The sequence below is a fragment of the Taudactylus pleione genome, unplaced genomic scaffold (genome assembly GCF_031769625.1).
Source record: "Taudactylus pleione unplaced genomic scaffold, aTauple2 ptg000093l, whole genome shotgun sequence".
NCBI lineage: Eukaryota > Metazoa > Chordata > Amphibia > Anura > Myobatrachidae > Taudactylus > Taudactylus pleione.
The window spans coordinates 41,203,031-41,223,263 of NW_028284495.1; the positions used below are offsets into that span (position 1 = coordinate 41,203,031).

Genomic DNA, 20,233 nt, shown 5'->3' on the forward strand with positions numbered 1-20,233 from the left:
ACAGGAACTGTGCTATTACTGGGACATTTACGCACATCTGGTGGGGCTGCCTGATCATTTCTCATTTTTGAAACATTTTAATTTAAATAACAAATGTAACTAAAAGTCAGATTAACCAAGACACACTTACTGTATTGCAGTGGCATAACTAAGAGGGGGGGGATCGAGCATGGCGTGCGCCCTGGGCACCGGCAGCGCGGGGGGGGGGGCGCGCCGCTGGCCACAGTACCGGCCCGCCTTAGTTAGGCAGTGTAGCGCCGACTGCAGTGTGTGCGGTCAGCACTACACATTTACACAGGACCGGCGCTAGGCTTCCCTGTGCTGCACTGCCGAGCCCCTTCCCTCTCCCTGAGTGCTTACCCAATACCGCCAGGAGGAGGGTGTGAGGTGGGCACTGATTGTGCTAACACACACACATCGCCGCCAGCCCGGCAGCGATGTGTGTGTTTACCAGCAGCCAATGAGAGTCAGACAACTCTCATTGGCTGCTGCTGTAAACACATAACCGCCGAGCGGCAGCAATGTGTGTGTGTGAATCAGCAGCCAATGAGAGTCAGACAGACTCTCATTGACAGCTGCAGCGCCCACTGCAAGAGCCGGGCTGGAGCTCACTCATGAGCTCTGCCTTCCGGCTCATGCAGTGGGTAATGGGAGAGACGTCATGACGCCTCTCCCATAATGCTGAGCGCGCCAGCCCCGGAGGACTGATGTGCGGCGGCGGGAGCGGTGTCTGGAGCCGGAGCATGGATTCAGGTAAGCGTGTGTGTGTATATGTATATATATATATATATTTTTTTTAACGTGTCTGCACTACTGGGGTCATAACGGGGGAGGGGGTGGCTACTATTGGCGGCACCATTACTGGGGGGACCCATACCGGGGCTGGGACACTACTGGTGTCTACTACTAGGGGGGGCTACTACTGGGGGCACTTCATCAGGAGGGGGACCAGCTACTGGGGACTACTGGGGGGGAAAACTACTACTAGGGGCACTGCACTGGGGGGCCCACTACTGGGGGCAATAATAGCAAGGACCACTACAGGGGCACTGGATAGGGGGGGATCACTACTGGAGGTCTGCATAAGGAGGACCACTACTGGGGGCACTGCATTGTGGGGACTGCTACTGAGGGCACTACATAAGGGGGAACACTACTGGGGGCACTTCATAGGGAGGGCCACTACAGGGGGCACTAAATAGGGAGAACCACTACAGGGGGCACTAAATAGGGGGGATCACTACTGGGGCAACTGCATGGGGGGGGGGGGACTATGGCTGGGTCACCACTATATAAGGGGCTTACTGCTAGGGGCACTGCACTGGGGGCACTAAATAGGGAGGACCACTACAGGGGGCACTGGATAGGGGGGACCACTACTGGGGGCACTGCACAGGGGGGGGGCTACTACTGGGGGCACTATATAAAGGGCACTGCATAAGGGGGGTACCACTACTGGGGGCACTGCATTGTGGGGACTGCTACTGGGGGCACTATATAAGGGACATTGCATAAGGGGGAACACTACATGGGGCACTACTACATGGAGCACTGCATTGGGGGGGAACACTACTGGGGGCACTGAATAAGGGGAACTAATGGGGGGCTGTATAAGGGTGACCACTACTGGGGGTACTGTATAAGGGGCACTACTATGGGCCTGCATAAGAGGGAACACAACAGGGGACATTGCATACTGGGGTTACTGTATAAAGGGCACTACTGGGGTTAAGGTGCATATGGATAGGAATGTTCTGAGTGACTATAAAGGGGTGTGTGTCATGTTGACACGCCCCATTTTTAAGTGACCACGCTCATTTTTCGTTTTTTTAAGTGGTCCCATCAAATTTGGGGTACATGAAAATGGGTACTAGCATATTTTGGTGTCCCTAAAGTAAGTTCTTAAAAATTCTGAATTTGTGCACCTGCCGCTATAATTCTATTCTAGAAAACACCTGCAGCATACATGCAGAATAGCCCTGAACCTATCTGCCTATTGTTTAACAATTTTTTCCCTTTTTTTTTTTTTGTTTGCACCCCAATTTTTTAAATAATTTTTTGGGGTGTCCCTATTTTTTTTTTTTAAACTTTTTTTGACAGTTCTTTTTTAAATGTCAATCTCAGGGGTGCAGGCTATTTTTTTAAGCCTGAACCCCTAAACCCCAATTCTGCACTTTTTTTCGACACCTATTCAATGGTGAAAAGTTATCACCGTTTTTTATCAAAGACTTTTCAAAACTGCGATAAGTCTTTGATATTGAATACGGTGTAAAACTAAAACAAGTGATATTAACGCAAAAACGATAAAAAGTGCGATATTAACGCAAAAAACACCCATATTGAATACCCCTCTTAATATCTTAATAGAAATGTATGCCCTGTGCAAAGTAATGCACTGGGGCCCCTACCCACCCATTCATAGGAATAAAAATGTAAACTGTCAATAAAATTAAACCTTTAGATTTATTGGTACTTTCAACAAAATCAATATTTAAACAAAAAAAAAAAAAAAAAACATTATGTAAAGCGAGGATTACAGATTCCACCTCCCTCTTCACTTGCTCTGTACCTGTGATTAAAGTATGGGGGGCCCTGAGAGAGGTGGGGCCAAGCCACACTCCACTTAATCCAGCTCTGTGGCTGCAGTATGAAAGGCAGGTAAGAATGTGCTGCCTGGCCGGTGTAATACACAATCAGAGTGGCCGGGGAGCATCTTTCTCTGCCCGACTCACAGCCAGCTGCCCTATGCAAGGAGCGGCCGTACACTCCATGTAGATGCTCACTGGCTCAGGCTGCCCCTGCTCGAAGGCCCCTAGAATAGTGGGGCCCTGGGCAGCTGCCCAGTATGCCTATATGTTAAGATGCCCTGATCTTACACCAACCTTTTCCCCTAATGAGCAGAAACAACAGCAACTCTAGTTTTTAATTGACATTGCACAGCAAGGGCCCCATATAACAACGAGACATAACCCCTTTAGCACTCGCTAAAGGGGTTATTTGTCCTTTTTTCAGAATTTAACAAACACCAGTAAACTAAGATTAACGCTGTTTGTCATTGTATTGCTTACGCCGTCTATAGATGGTGAGAGCGATATGATCCCCATCGCCGACAATGGGGACCCAGCAACAGCCTTTCCAGCTTCAGCGAAGGCTTCCAGGTATTGCAGAGTCCCTGCTGGATGAAAATGCACATGCGTAGACTGGCCGTCGCGTGTATGACGCCAGCAACAGAGCAGAGGATGCTGTCGAGGAGGGGGTTTCGCTGGACCTTGGCGAAGGGGTAAGTAATGTTAAATACCAGTGGCATTTTCGGTAGTATCACTATGATAATAAGTTAAATATACCGCTGGCAATAAAAATTGTTGATAAATGGGGACCTCTGTTTTCAGATCATTTTGACAGGCAAATTTATACAGTGCCTCACTATTCCTCATTGCTGTGCAATATAAGGGAAAATATAAAAGACACAGGAGGACCTACAGGCAAAATATAAAACAAAGGCAGTGTTCTCCCCAGGCTGTTTTCCGCGGGCGCATCGCCCGGCAGAAACAGCCCACCACTTACCCCCGCCCCATTCCCGGTCACCCACCGCCTCCTGGTGTGGAGCGCTGGCCTCTGAAGCAACCGGAGGCTAAAGAAGCCTCCGATCGCTTCAGAGGCCAGCGTTCCCAGTGATGCACTGCTCGGGGGACGTCATGACGTCAGCCGCGACGTGAAGAGCTTACTCTGCGTGCCTGCTAGATCCAGTCACAGCGAGGCAGCAGGAGTGGGAGCGCCGCCACCGATCATGTTCAGGTAATTTCTGGGCTGGGACCAGTCTGGGGGCACAGTCTGTGGGCACCGCATAAGGGGGACAGTCTTTTATTATTGCGAAGGCCCCACCCGGCTACTTCTTGATTCCACCCGGCTGGGAATTTTTCTGGGGAGAACACTGAAAGATAAAATACAGGATAATTAAGAAACATCTGTAATACCAGTAGCGATCCATAGGCGGCGGTAAAGTGAGGTAGAGAGAATTCTGCATAGCCCCACCCCTCTTGTATTCCGATTGGTGGTTGACCAGAGCTATCCAAAAATCATTGTGCCACTGTGGCTGCACACTGAATGTCTTTAGATGACAAGCAGGCAGATGATGCTGCCCAGCCACGCCGAGGTGTTTCAGGGAGAAACGCAACAACATCTACATCTTGTAACATTCAGCTGAAGACAATTTTATATTGGAGTCTCTAGAGGATTTTACTATTGAAATCGGTGTAGCTGTGGGAAGAATCAGGCTTATCCCGTGTTTCCCAACCTGTGTGCTGTGGCACCCTGCAGTACCTCAGTGCACTAGCAGGGGTGCCTAGGATTGGTGGTCCAGTGCCAAAGAAAATGATTTTTAGTCAATGTGATTGGCAGCCATCAGCACTGGTTTTGCCTATCAAAAAATAGGACAAAAAGAAGCTCAGCCCTGTCTTCCACCACATAACTGACCCTAAGGGTGACATACGTATAAGCACAATTTACTTCATTTAATTTTTTCTGAATTTCTCAAAAAGAAATGTTAGGCCCAGGGGTGCCAGGGTAAAAATGCTGATATTCTATGGCGCCACGATTCGAAAAAGTTTGGGAACCACTGGGCTTATCATAAAGCATTATCATACCTTTCAGCTATAACTGCACCGATTACAACAATTACCATTGTAGAAGTAAACTTTACATTGGCAATCTGTGGCACATCCTTTCATTATACTGCCTGAGGAGATTTAGATTGCAACCTCAGCAGACAGTGGAAGAAGCATGTATTTGTTTGGGAAACATATTGACCACTAGCCTCTGGACGGATCTATATGGACAAAGGTCCCGACTCTCAGAGATGCATGCAGTGTCAATGTTGGGAGCCGGAGCAGTTAGCCACAGCAGTCACAGAGAGGATTTATTAGCAAAGTGAGTGACAGGTAGTCAGTGTTTGTGGGAGATAACAGGGGGGTGTCAGGACCATTTTCTGGGCGTGTCCCAGTGAACGTCTGCGAATTCATACTGTACGTAGTTGGAGAGGCCCCAGCGTCTTAGGAGGCTCTAATTCTGAGAGGGGACAGGCTAACTCAGGTTCAATCTGCCACCGATGTGCAAACAATGTTCCTGCTTTTGTACATAAATGGTGGATATGTGACGCCAGAGGTGTGCGACTAAGCACAAGACAGCGGCTGTGTCATTAGCATATTTCTGCAAGTCCGCTATATAAAGGATCTCTGACTCAGGCCCAATGTGCTTTATATATTCACTTCATACATCTTTTAATTTAGTGGTTGTTTCTGTTGTGTTACTATATATTTTTATGTCATCTTTAGTGACAAAATAAGAGCAAGTTACAATTAAATATGAAGAATACCACTCTTAAAAGAGATGAGAAGGGAGTAATGTAACCAAACATTATACAGATAACATTAGGAAGCAATATAGCTCCTCACATACAATAACAAACACTGGGGCTGATACAACCCCGAACGCATTCCAGATTTGGTCGAAATTGAACCAATATTTTCAAGGCTGCGTATGTACATGAGCCGCAGTGCGCATGTCTCGTGATGGCGCTGTAGCTTAGTCACAGTGATACAATGTGATACAGTGTGATTAATTGGGGGCGTGTCACAATGACACGCCCATTCTGTCAGCCATGCCCCCTTTTCGTGTGTAATTCTTTCGCTCGTGCATAGACTCCCTGCCCAGCCTCTTAGCACCCTGCCCTGCCCGCAGTCTAGTGGGAACACTACAACATGGTTTTCAAAAGGTGCAAATTTACTTTTTTTTGCTTTGCCCCCAACTCTGAAGCAGCCCCATAGTAGCATATTCAATTGTTTCTTTCTCCTATCTAAAGTGACCAGGAGCTATTCAATTGTTTTGGATGGCCATCACTTATCGTGGATTTCTGCTCACACCCTCCTGAGGTGCAAAGTAGAGCTTTTGGGCTGCCTAACTACAGTGTGCCCAGCTTTTGGGCACCTTAACTGGTACTTTGCATGGGAGAAGCAGCTTTACACAGCTGTCGAAACTGGATTATTGGCTGAGACAAGATCAGTTTAAAATTGAATCGTAGCAACACCATCTTGCGACTGGCCGCAAGACGCCATTTTGCGAAATGGCCGCCTAAGCGCCATTTTAGATAAACTCACACTTTAGTACATGTGGCGATAATACTATTAGCATCATGCGAATGCATCTGTGACCATCGCCATAGGTTACGGCGATTCACCAAAAGCCCATTTCATTACTTTACGTATTATAAAGGATATATATTTCAGAAAAGGCTTTACAGTATGCCAAAATTGGATTGCATTAGTTGAACAGAGCAAATGGCCAAGTGACAACTAGTTTGTGTAGATAAGCTTCCTGGATAACGTCTGCTCTCACTCCAGGTGGCCCGGCTAGAATACACACCTTAAATTAGCAAGCTTCCTGCAATGAAATAACTTCAAAGCCTAGAGTGTTATCTTAGGTTTGACTCTTGCAGCTGGGTTAATTTGCATCCACACAAGAGTCTGGGAGAATAAAGAGCTTTTTCTTTTGAGCCTGGGAAAGGTGGGGCTGCTGAGATAGGGGGCATGTGGAACTATAATGCTCAGCAATCCACACTGCTAGGTGTTCACTTAGTAAGTGAGATTTAAGTGCACCATTTCTCATACACACATTAATACGCACAATTGCGCTGGTAACTACTCGCATATTAGCGAATGCATAAGACATTGTATGAAAACACTGTTTTATTAGCTAAATGCGCACGCATCTGTCCCCAGTTAACTAGCATCTTTATATCAAACCCTGTATACTCACACATTACATATCCACAAAAAAGGTTTAATAAGCTTTAAGGTATAAGATTTAAGTTGGTTCAGTTAGTATAAATGCTGTGAAATAAAGATATTTGATAACTAAGGTTTTATACATGGTAAGAAAGCAGTGTTTGGTTTCGTATTGATGCGTACTCTTTCAACAGAATTCCGGTATTATTGGTGTGGAGATCGCATCATGCATTCTCAACTTATGGACCGCAGAGACTTCAAGCAACAAAATGTATATTATATGAACAACTGTTAGGATGATTGCATGGGGCGGGAGGGCAGAGACCCCCAGTTGTTGGAGGCTGGGTTGAGTCTATTTGAACCAGCCTGTTAAACGCTCTGTAACAGATGCTTCCCCCATGGGAACCAATAGTATCAGCAACAAACTTCTCTATTGTCCTGTCTATTCTGGGGGGGTATAAATATGTGTGCTCAAGCACTGGGTTTTTAGTCTTCTTGCTGAATGACGACAGGGTTTCTTGCTGATGCCTAACATCAGGACCAGAAAGCGCTGCGTATGTATACTGTACTTGGGGTCTGTATAATTCCTTTGCGTCTAATTGTGTCTGGATCAATAGCGTGTAACTGACTGTACTTTTTACTTGAATAATACTTTGTGCTTCGGAACCACACGTTCCAAGTCTGCAGTCTTTTATTTACTGTATGACTGCGTACGCAAATTGGCGTCATCCTTAGAGGTTTATAGGTAGGATTTTAGAAGGTACAGGCAGGGGTATATAGAGGTTCTGATTCAGTATCATCACAGCTAATCCCCTGCATTTGGGTGCGAGAATGCGGCAGTTGCGATCAGCGCGGGGAGGACAGCGCAAAAGACTGAATAGCTCCCGTCACTTTAGGTAGGAGCTACAAGTGCCCAAAACAAATCCCTCCCTGATGTCATATATGAAATTCCTCATGAGATTTCCTCTGATCCCTTTCCTGAATCATAGATAAATACTAGTTGCTGGTTGCAGTGATATATGGAGTCAAATGCAGGATACCATTAATTTCTTTAATGTGTTCTCTAAAGGTGCGTATCCACTTAGCAATTATTATTATCGTTAAATCGCTTGCTAATCGTTCGCAAATCGGCCATGTAAATGTCAAAAACGACCAGCGATGCGCGCGCCCACTGGTCGTTTTTGACATCTATCATCACCCGAACATGCTGGTCAACACCAGGTTGCCCATGTTCAGGGATGATTGATGTGTCTACACTGAACGACTGATCGTTCAGTGTAGACACATCACAGACAAGGATACGACTGCACGATTACAATGTCATAATCATGCACTCGTTTCTATGTCTGTAAGTGGATACGCACCTTTAGCCTACACACAGCAGTAGAAGCCATTTTCAGATGCCTATGGGGATAGCTTGCAAATTCAGTTAGACGACGACTGCATCTGACCATGCTAATGGTGCCCTGTCCGGTTCCTGGATGGACAATAGAACAGAGGTTCATCTACTATTTAGCCAGTTTATCTATGACTTAAAATTTTAGTCTAGCGTAATAAAAGAAATGCTTTGGGTAATATTTGATTGTTGGCAGAACAGGAGATTTATCAAGTCTTGGAGAAAGTATCAGATTCAAACTGTAATTTTTCAAACACATCCTGTAACTAACAGTTAAAAGCTCCTTTATCTCTCTTCAATTTATCTCTCTCCATAATTTGATAAATCTCCCCCTAAGCTTCTTCGCCAACTCTCATATGTATAAAATTTGCAGAATGTTTAATTAATTATCAGAATCCGTTGGTTTTAGTTCAATGCCTTGGCTATTGCGAAAGTGACATGCTTTTTTTCCTATCACACAACATTTATAATAGCTTCAATACTGGAATGATTTTACGGATTTCTTTCCGTTTCCAAAACTAGTATAAGAAATAAAGCTTACACATACAGTACATGCAAAAAAAGTTGCTGGTACAGCATACTGTATAGTTAGTACTATCAAATAAAGGCTCTATCCAATGCAGTGTTTCCCAACCTCAATCTTCAAGGCACACTAACAGCCCAGGTTTTAAGGATAGCCATACTTGAGCATAGGTGACTTCAGTAGTACCTCAGTTATTTTGATTTAAATATCTGTGCTCTAGCATGGATATCTTGAAAACCTGGACTGTTAGTGAGTCTTGAGGACCGAGGTTGGGAAACACTGGTCTAACGCAATGGTTCTCAAACGTAATTCTACATAGTCCAAATCAAAATCATTGTCAACATTTATATTATGTCAACATGACATTGTCATAATGACGTTTTTGTGCAAGTTGACATAACATTTTTCTACTGACAGAGCCCTAACAGCCTAGTCGCCACCTAATCCTGTCACAATGACATTGTAACTGCTGACATTGGCAATTTCGACAAAACAACCGCGTCGACGTCCCCTACTTTGACATGGTCACTGTCGACATGACTACAAATCTTTGTAAATTGTGGTAACGGTCGTCTTTCAACTAAAGGAAATTAGGCATAAAATGTGTTGTTCATGTAAAAGGCTCTAAAAACATAGCTGTGCTGTAATTCTCTTACAGTATTCTACAGTAAAGTCACAGAGTTCACGAGGCATCAAAGTTTTTTTAATTGCATTGCACTGTGCTAATTACATATAAACAAGCACAGCGCCTGCCAACATGTCTCAGACAAGACCAACCAGTTATTACATATTCATCTAATCCAAGCCAGTAAGAAAGATGTAAAACTACAATCTGCACATTTAAACTGCACTTTGGCCTTGCAGCTGTAGCTGAGCTACAATCTCTCCCTGTCAGTAACTGCTCAACACCTGGGGAGCTGCAGTGCCTACTCTTGTATTATAAATAGCAATGGGGAGCTGCAGTGCCTAGTCTTGTACTATAAACAGCAATGGGGAGCTGCAGTGCCTACTCTTGTACTATAAATAGCAATGGGGAGCTGCAGTGCCTAGTCTTGTACTATAAATAGCAATGGGGAGCTGCAGTGCCTAGTCTTGTACTATAAACAGCAATGGGGAGCTGCAGTGCCTACTCTTGTATTATAAATAGCAATGGGGAGCTGCAGTGCCTAGTCTTGTACTATAAACAGCAATGGGGAGCTGCAGTGCCTACTCTTGTACTATAAATAGCAATGGGGAGCTGCAGTGCCTAGTCTTGTACTATAAACAGCAATGGGGAGCTGCAGTGCCTAGTCTTGTACTATAAACAGCAATGGGGAGCTGCAGTGCCTACTCTTGTACTATAAATAGCAATGGGGAGCTGCAGTGCCTAGTCTTGTGATATAAATAGCAATGGGGAGCTGCAGTGCCTAGTCTTGTACTATAAACAGCAATTTGGAGCTGCAGTGCCTACTCTTATACTATAAACAGCAATGGGGAGCTGCAGTGCCTAGTCTTGTACTATAAACAGCACCTGGGGAGCTGCAGTGCCTACTCTTGTGCTATAAACAGCAATGGGGAGCTGCAGTGCCTACTCTTGTGCTATAAACAGCAATGGGGAGCTGCAGTGCCTAGTCTTGTGCTATAAATAACACCTGGGGAGCTGCAGTGCCTACTCTTGCGCTATAAACAGCACCTGGAGAGCTGCAGTGCCTACTCTTGCGCTATAAACAGCACCTGGAGAGCTGCAGTGCCTACTCTTGTGCTATAAACAGCAATGGGGAGCTGCAATGCCTACTCTTGTACTATAAATAGCAATGGTGAGCTGCAGTACCTACTCTTGTGTTCTAAAGAGCAATGGAGATCTGCAGTGCCTACTCGTGTGCTATAAACACCTGGAGAGCTGAAATGCCTACTCTTTTGCTATAAATAAAGGGTGATATAGCTGACATATGGACATGGTTGGCAAACACCAGTAAATTTTACCAACAGTCAGTACAAATGTAGCATCTGCAGGTGAGAAAACAAATGGGGTCAATAAATGTCTACTAAATTGCACAAAAATACCAAACCAGTTATTTTGAAACAATGTAGGTCAAAGTTAGCACTATATACATAAAACAAGTTATTGTTTTGGACATAGAATAAGATTCTGCCTAGAATGATACTCTTTACTTAGCAACGAAATACATAATTTTCTGCAAAACCTGCTCCAATTTAGAAAGCGAACCCACAAAAATGTGTGACTACAGAGTGGAATGCATCACGGACACATCAAGCCGTATGACCGGATCTACATTTGCCATATATCAATCTGGGTTCTCTTTATGTGCCAAGGATTTCATTATGTATCATCATCAATTTGTATGGTCACACAGTGCTCAGCAATGGGGAAAACAGGGCAAATATAAAACTGGGAGAAGTTAGAGAACACAAATGAAGAAATAAGACAAAGGCTAGGAAGGACTCTGCGTGAGAAAGCTGAAACAAGAGAAGCAAGTGCTGCTCACAGTGGAGATTGTGACAACTGGGGAAGCATTACTGTGGGTGATATAGTTGGGAGTAGGGTAAACTCCATAGAGAGGAGATTTCAGAATGCATTGTACTATTTGAAGACTATGGAAGAGTTTGATCTGGCATGGTAGGGAATACTATAGGTCAGTGGTTCCATATAGTATTATAGTGAATTACTAGGATATCAGCATTATTTTGAAGGCACTCCTAGGCCAAAAGTCTCTTATTGAGAAATTCAGCAATTATTATTAAAGTAAGTAAAATGTGCTTATCCTGGTCAGAAGGGGTGGACAGGGTTGTGCTTCTGCTTGTCTACATAATTTATAATAAGCAAAACCAGTGCTTATGGCTGCCAATCACATTTACCATATATTGATTTGGTTCTGGACCACGAACATATGGCAAGTGCCTTTTGGCAGCCTGTTTGGGAGCCACTGCTACAGGTGGTTAGCGGCACAGGAAAAAAAAAAGTGAGTGTAACACTGTTACCAGAGACAAGGCACGGCACGGCACAGGTTAGACGTAAACCTATCAGGATGAGAGGAATAGTATTTTGAGATGGGGGTTATGTTGTTGAGGGCTTTGTAGGTAAGAAAGAGTAATTAGAATTGGATTCTAGTGTGGCGGATGTAGAGTGCTGAGAGAGGAAGACCAGTCATGCTGCAACACCCACCCCTCCATCACCACCACTCAAGAAAATAAAAATGATGTACGTGGGGATAGATGGGTGAGGGGGATGCCAGGGAGGAGAAGGTTGCAGTAGTTGAGTAGGGAGCCGAGAGAAAAGAGTTTTGGTAGCAGAGTGAATAAGAATAGTATTTTGGTTGTATCTTGGACTAGCAACGGGCATATTTTGGCAATGTGGATGTGACAGAACTAAAGGTCAGAACACACTAGACGATGTCTAGTGTGTATCGACCTAGTCAGCGACAAGACCTGGCGTGGTGCCAGCATCGGCAAGTGCATACACACTTGCCGATGCTGGAAGCGATAGTGGGAGCCATGCTGCATTCAGCAGCATGGCCCCCGCTTACGATTTTGCCCATCGGATGTGCATGCAGGTCCGACGGGCGATGTCGCTGACGCACGGGAGGGCGCATCGTCAGCGATATAGCAGGTACACACTAGACGAGTGGTCTCCAACTAGTACTGCCGACTAAAGAAAGTGATCGCTGACGCATGATCTCCCATGGTGTCGACGCCATGGCCGGAGCCACAGGGAAGCATGTCAGGTGATTGCTGCAGCTGTACTTCCCTGTGGTTCCACCCATGGCGGAGCGAGTGACTCCCGCCCAGCCCTGCCGGAAAATCACACAGCACCCCTGCCTATACAATATCTTTTGCTCCTCTACTGCACGTACCTCCTTGGAGTCGGTAATTAACTGTGAAATGTGCCTGTGTTTATTGTTTTAGTATGTAAATAAAATTTATCACTGTAATAATTAAATGCATTGTTGTTTTCTATGAAACATTTTTTAAAATTTTCCTTAAATTACCGTCAATTGTTCGATTATTAGCCAGATTTTTTTTCTACAATTTTAGTAGCTCTTCAGGAGGTTTCATTTTAATAGTAGCTCACACCTCAATTAAGGTTGGCGACCACTGCACTAGACGATGTGCCCGATATGTTCCTCCAGATCGTATGACATATCATCTAGTGCGTACCCGGCATAAGAGAAAGACTGGATGTGTGGAATAAAGCAGAGTATGGAGTCAAGTGTGCCACCAAGGCAGCAGAATTGGGAGACAGGAAATGTTGATATGGACAGTGAGGTAGAGTTTAGGGGGTGTGGTGACTTTGGGAGGAGGGAATATAACTCTGTTTTGGAAAGTTTAAGCATTAGGTAGTGTTGGAAGATCCATGAGAAGTTGAAGAGAGAAGCTGGTTACATGAAACACAGAGAGACAAGTCAGGGGAGGAGAGATATATTTTGGTGTCATCAATGAAGAGGTGGTACTGGAGGAATTAGTTCCCATGAGCAGTGAGAAATGCAGAGGGCTGAGAACAGAATCAGGAGGGACACCAAGAGATGCTGGGAATGGAAGGGAGGGATTCAACAAGCAAAACCATTAAAAGTCGATGTTTATGTGGCCGATGGATTGAATGGGGTGTAGGAGAAGAGAGTCATCAACAGTGTGGACAGCAGCAGGGGGGAGATTTACGAAGCACCAGTTTTGCTGTTATTTTGAAACTTCTGCACATTGCCAGCAAATTTAAGTACAAAATCACTGAATTAACTATCCAGCAGTTTTGATGCGGTTTTGTAAACCACCACTGACGTCCATCTGCTTTTACGACGGTTATGTGGTGTTTTTCATGGAGTTTTGACCTAAACCACCACAAAATGTATCTAGCCAATCAGAAAGAGAAGAATCACAATAAACGTATATTGAAGTGACAATATTAGATTAGAGTGAGAGGAGAGAAAATGAGATATGTGGTTGTATACTTTTCACTCAAGTAGTTTGGCGAAAGAGAGTAGAAGAAAAATAGGGCAGAAATTGGAGAGAGAGAGGCTGGGTTTGAGAGAGAGTTTATTCAGGATTGGGTAGATGAAAGTAAGTTTAAATAAGGATGGATATGTGGCAATAGACAGGTTGAAGATGTGAGCAAGCATGAGGGAGAGGATGCAGGGATGATGGTTGGAAACAGGATCACCTGGACAGGTTGTGAAGTGTATGTATGAGAAGGTGGGTGGGGGGGGTGCAGATTTCACATGAGAAAATAAGTCGAATTGCTTTGATTTTGATTTTAAAATAGGCTGCAAAATCATGAGCAGTGAGGGGAAAAAGGGGAATACGTGTATGTAGAAGATTTGCGAGTTGAAGGTGGCAAAGAGGTACCAGGGGTTACAAGACTGGGTGAATAGTAGATATTATGTTTGCTTGGCAAGTGAAAATGAAGTGACCTCAGTAGGCAGTAGATCTGTGTGGTGAGCCATGGTTGAGGTTTGGATATATGTTTGGTTATGTTTCCATGTGTATATTTTCAGCACTTGAAAGCAGAAATTCCCAAGGTACAGTAGCAATAGGTACCCCTTCTATTTCACAGAGAGACACAGACTGTGTCTTCAATATCTCAATTAGAAAGATATATGTATGTTTATATACAAAGCTGTGAAATCTCTCTTAATCATAGCCTTAACTACAAGAATCAGATAGATAGACAAGAGAGACAGGTGTATATATATTAATAGATGTATATACTGTAGATATACTGCGTGGACAGCCATGCTAATCCATCTTTGACCACAATAAACATCTACTGCTAGCGATGGCTACTAACGACAAATAGGTATATGTATGAGGAGACGTCCAATAGTCTGCACGGCTATGGCAGTACTGCTCTCACTCACCTCTTTTGCACTTTTGATTTTCGTTAGGAACATGTGCAGCTCCATGGTTTCTGCGTACAGTGCCCTGCATACTGCCTGGTAATGATTGGGAGCTTCGGATGGAGTTGGCAGATGAGAGGAACACAGCTGTTAAAAAGAATAAACATCACTGAGTTATAATCTATATTAGAAACATGCATACAAATATGTGTTTCTTGCAGGGATATAACTATAAATGTCTGGTCCTCATAACAAACCAGGGCTGGGTGCCCGAAACCACCATATCATAAAGTCATGCACAGTACATTGTCTCCTCCATCCCCAGTCAGTCTCAAAGCAGTCATCAGAATTACATAAACAGTTATGATGATATCTTCATTATTTTCTAATAATGTGTTGATAAATTCAAAATAGAGCCATATTACCTTTGTGCTTTAAGGCACATTCCTTCCTCTGCTACTACAGGTAAAATATCGCTCTGCTAGTCTGGTAATATTTTTTAAGTATATATTTGTAAAGTCTAGCTATATATTTTTAGCTATTGAATGGAGCAGGGACCATAGAAGGTACATAAATAAAACGTGCAGTTATTGTAAGTACTAAAGGGCAATGCCAATACGACCCATTTAAAACTGATAATTAAATTGCCTTTACAACGATTGTTTGAGTCCTAAGGAGTATTCATTTAGCAGTGATGGTTGCGAGGTGCCAGCGCTCTGACACCTTGTGCCCTCTAACATTGCAGATTATTCCTTGCGCTCCAATCTGCAAAGTAGGAATGCTGTATTAAGCAGTGATATGTGAATATTACCCTCAGGGCAAATGAAAAGCTTCAGGCATGAGAAATATGACCCTGATGAAATTGGTCACCCTGACATGTACAAAAGGAAGACACTAACTTGAAAATAAGTAATGAGAAATGTAATATGTGCAGGTTTTGAATAGCAACATTTCAAAGAAGTCTTCATCGCACCTCTTTACATTAAGCACATTACTCTCTTCCAACCTGCTTCTGTCACCTGCTTGAATAAAGAATATTACTGAGGAGTTGTACCCAGCATCAGGATTTAGGGGGTCTAATGGACAAGAGAAGGTGGTAACTATCATTATGTGACATATTTACTAAGCAGTGGATTTACAAAACCTCGTTATACAAATTTTGCCTGCCATATTTAAAATGGCAATAATAGTAAATACAAAATCAGACTCGTTTTACATTAAGTAGTATTGTCCTTTTAAATTTGGCAGGCAAAATGTATAAAAAAAAAAAGGGTTTTGTAAATCCACTGCTTAGTAAATATGTCCCAATGTATCAGTGTATATCGCAATGATACATAAATGATATATGTAGTACCACTGCAATTCACCATCCTGGGCTCATCTTGGAACTCCAGCGAATATCCTACTCCTCTGCAACAGTTTTCTCCAGCCAACAGCAGCCTAACACTGCCAGGGAAAGGTGGGCATGAAATGCGTATGCATGGATTTCAGCTGTGCATAACCGTTTTACCTTTTGCCATGTATAGTTAACACCATCCCAAGATAGAGGTCGACGGGACGGCAGACACAGGGAGGTATCGCAGGAGAAGTCAGTGACATCTCTGCTATTTACCATGTGAGTAAGGGCTTATTCTCCTCTTCAGAAATATATCCCTTAGATCAGTGTCGGACTAGGGCATGAAAAACCCACCAAGGGAATGCAATGGTAGTGGCCCATGCTAAAAGGGTGTGGCCAGCCATCAGACAGGATGTGGTCAGCTGCCACAGTTGCTTGGCTAACCAACGGGCAAATCCTGGTGTAGTTTCTATAGAAAGGAACCAAGCTCCCATGTTGATCAGTGACACTTCTCCACCAGGTTACTGACCATCTATTAGAGCAACAATTTATTATTTGAAATCTGGAAGCTGACAGGTAGAAAAGGGGTTGGGCCCTCAGGCAGTGGGGCCCAGCGGGGATTTCCCCTGTACTCCTGTGGGCCAGTCCCACCCTGTCTTAGATAGGTATAGTGATGCCTGTACTGTGAGATGTCCATCTTGATCTCTGCTCTTGAGAGTATTAAGAGGATATGAAAATACACCCTGTTTGTGACTGCTCCTGCAGACAATAATGTTTTCCAGATGGGTATGAATGTTTTGGCTTCAGTAACCAATTGTCCAATAGTGTCTTTTCCAAACACCACTTGGCAAATCAGAGGCGAACCTGGTGGGCTGGCGGGGCACAAGCCTCTGGTGCTGAAGGGGCTGAGAGCAGGGGTGCACTTAGTGTTTGTGTCTAGAAACAGCCGTCTGTCCGGCTATATAAAAACCAAAGAACAAACCTGTATCAGCAGCCAGGAAAAGAAAAAAAATACTCCCCGGTGGCCACAATTGTACAGACATTGCTTCCCAATAGGCCATGGGATGACCCAGCTTTCTCTAAGCGGGCCTTACAGTGTGTGGGATTACATCAGGGGGCAGGCTTGTACACTAACCGGTGTCCCTACATGGTTAGGGATATCCTAAATGGATTTCAGCTACAAATGACAAGTGAATAAGTAAAAGATATGTGTACACATATACAGTATGAGCATATGAGAGTGTTTTTTTTTTTATTAGTAGTTTTAATTGCATGAAATATTCATGGGCACTGACAAATAAAAGTGTAACAGTTCCTATGCTTCCAATACAATCCAAACAAATGAAAGTACTTTTATCCCAATGAGTTACAGAAAAAAAGCTGTATTATGAAAAAAACAACTTTCACTTGGACACCCTATTAAATAAAGTATACAGTAATTTATGGGGGGGGGGGATCCACTGAGCTGAGTTTTTGCCCTGGGTGAAAAAAACAGGATTTTGGTACTTACCGATAAATCCCTTTCTCCGATTCCATAGGGGACACTGGAGACCAAAGACAGTGGGGATATAGATGGTGCTAAGTGGGAGTGGGAGCTGGCACTTTAAATTTTAAGAAGTGTGACTAGCTCCTCCCCTCTGTATCCCCCTACAAGCCCAGTCTTCGAAAACTGTGCCCGAGGGGAGCTGAGAAAAAACAAATGGAAGGGGAGGAGGTGAAGCAAGTACACAGAACAGATTAAAAGGTTAAAAAAACAGTAACACAACCAGAGACATCAAACAGTTCTCTAACAGTCATAACAGAAAATGACCCCCAACCTTGGCAGCATGGAACAGCGCGGGGTGGGCGTCCAGTGTCCCCTATGGAATCGGAGAAATACCAAGTAAGGTGGACGACAGGATAGAACTCCAAGTTCCGACACTCTCCTGGCTGAGGCCAGTGCGAGAAGAAGTGTTACCTTCCACTAAAGGTATGTTAGCTCCACCGACTGCGAAAGTTCGAACAGAAGAGACTGTAAGAAGGAAAGTACGAAGTTCACATCCAATGGAGCCATAGGAGGAACAAAGGGTGTTTGTAACCGAATCAGACCTCGTAGAAAAGTCTGTACCTCAGGTATCAAGGCCAACTTCTTCTGGAAGAAAACCATCAGAGCTGAAATACGAACTTTCAGAGAACCCAACCCAGACCGGCTGAGTAACCTGCTTGCAGAAAAACAGAAATCTGGCTAGTTGAATTGTGTAGGAAGAGCCCCTCTGCGTTCACAGTAGGAAACATAAGCCTTACAAATATGGTGGTAATGTTTAGAAGTAACTTCCCTTCGAGCTCTAAGCATAGTAGGGACTACCCTGGATGGGATCCCTTTACTTCTCAAGATGGCCCTTTCAAAAGCCACGCCGTCAAGCGTAGCCCCTTTAAGTCTGGATAGACTAAAGGACCCTGCAGTAAGAGATCTTCTCTCCGAGAAAGTTTCCACAGATGGTCGATCAGCAGAAGCTTAAGGATGGAGGACCATGCTCTGCGAGGCCATTTCGGAGCTACCAATAGAACCTTGTCCTTTTTGATGTGTTGTAGAATGCAAGATAGAAGTGGAAACGGAGGAAACAGATAGACAAACTGAAACTTCCATGGTGTTGACAATGTGCCACTGCCATTGCCTCCGGGGTGTCTCTCCTAGACCAGTAGAGAGGCAGCTAATGATTTTGTCTGAATGTCATGAGGTCGACCTGTGGAAAACCAGTGGTTGAAAAAAAAACTGCAGAGATAGTGTCCATTCCCCTGGATGCACCTCCAGTCGACTGAGGTAGTCTGCTTCCCAATATGCTACACCTGGAATAAAGATTGCAGAGATTGCCATTGCGAACTTTTTCACCAAGGTTAGAAACTGGCTTACTTCTTTTAAAGCCGACCAACATCTAGTTCCACCTTGGTTAATGTGGCATTGTCCGACTGGACCCTGACTGCTCAGCTCCGCAACAGGTGATCTGCTGTCTGAATAGCATAGAACACTGCCTGTAATTTCAATATATGTTTATTGGCAGACTCGCTTCCTGTGATGTCCAGCGGCCTTGAAAGTGATGTTCCTGAATCACAGCCCTCATCCTCGCAGACTCGCGTCTATGGTGAGAAGATTCCAATAACACACTCCGAATCTCTTTCCCTCCAGTAGGAGTACAGAGTTCAACCACCAGAGAAGGGATATCAGAGTTCTGGTACTTAACCTTACCCGTTGGTGAAGGAACAGATGGGATCCTGTCCACAGAGAGGTCTAGCTGAAACTTCCTGTAGTGAAAGCATCTGTAAGCAATGTTGGAATGCCACAACCATCTTCCCCAGGAGTCAGTGCATGTTTGCATTCAATACCTGACGATGGAAGTTGCTTTTTCTTGAGGGAGGAACACTCGCTGACATAAGGTGTCCATGATCATTCCCAGAAACTGTAGCCTCTGCGTCGGCTGCAGGTGAGACTTGGGAAAATTCAGGATGCACCCATGACGAATGAGAAGTCCCTGGAATGATCCCTCAGCAGAAGATCATCCAGGTAAGGGTTAATAGTGATTCCCTGTATCCGAGGGAGAGACCTCATCACAGCTATGACCTTTGTGAATACCCTGGGGACTGAATGGTAAGCCGAAGCATAAGGTCTGACTCTGGAAAAGAATTCCGAATCTCAGAAACGCCTGGTGAGGCGATCAGATAGGGATTCTTGATATCCAGAGATATCGTGAAATCGCCATCCTCTAGTCCTGCAATCCCAGAGGGAAGGGACTCTGGCCCTGATTCAGAGCCGAACGCTCTGACAGAGCGCTCGCTCTGAATCAGGGCCATCCCTCCTACCTTTTGGAGCGGCCTCCTGGCCGCTCGCATAGCTGTGGGTGACCACCCACAGCTATAGCGAGAGGCCAAAATGATGGTCGCGATGGTCAAGACCATCGCGACCATCGGGCTTGCGAGCCCTGGAGTGCTTTTGGCGCTATCAGAGCCAAAAGCACTCCCACTGACATCACTAGTGATGTTAGTGGGGGTGGCCCCAGACAGTAGGCGTTCCCATGGGAACGCCTCCGTCTGGGCAGCCACGCCCTTGGCACGCCCATCAAAGGGGGCGTGCTGTCAATCACCATCGACAGCACACCCCCTTTGGTGCGAGACCCATAACGACGGCTTGGCCATCGTTATTCGGGTCTCGCGCATGCGCACGAAGGAGCCACCTCCGTCGTGCGCATGCACACTTGGGCAACATCAACCCGCTCGCGAGCGGGTCTGAATCAGGCCCTCTATCTTACACTTGAAAATCCTTAGGAATAGATTGAGATGATCCAAGTTCAGAGTAGGTCTGACCGAGCAGTCAGGCTTCGGAACCACGAAGAGACTGGAGTA

The 20,233-nt window shown here is 44.7% G+C and overlaps 1 protein-coding gene across 8 annotated transcripts in view; it reads right to left on the reverse strand.

The window, feature by feature from the left end:
- Positions 1–20,233, reverse strand: part of SPIRE1 (spire type actin nucleation factor 1) — a 204,623-nt gene that overhangs the window by 48,161 nt on the left and 136,229 nt on the right. For all 8 annotated transcript variants that reach the window (XM_088469713.1, XM_088469712.1, XM_088469715.1 and 5 more), the window contains exon 4: positions 14,545–14,670. In XM_088469713.1, the coding sequence (XP_088325839.1) occupies positions 14,545–14,670 (126 nt within the window). The remainder of the gene's footprint in view (positions 1–14,544; positions 14,671–20,233) is intronic.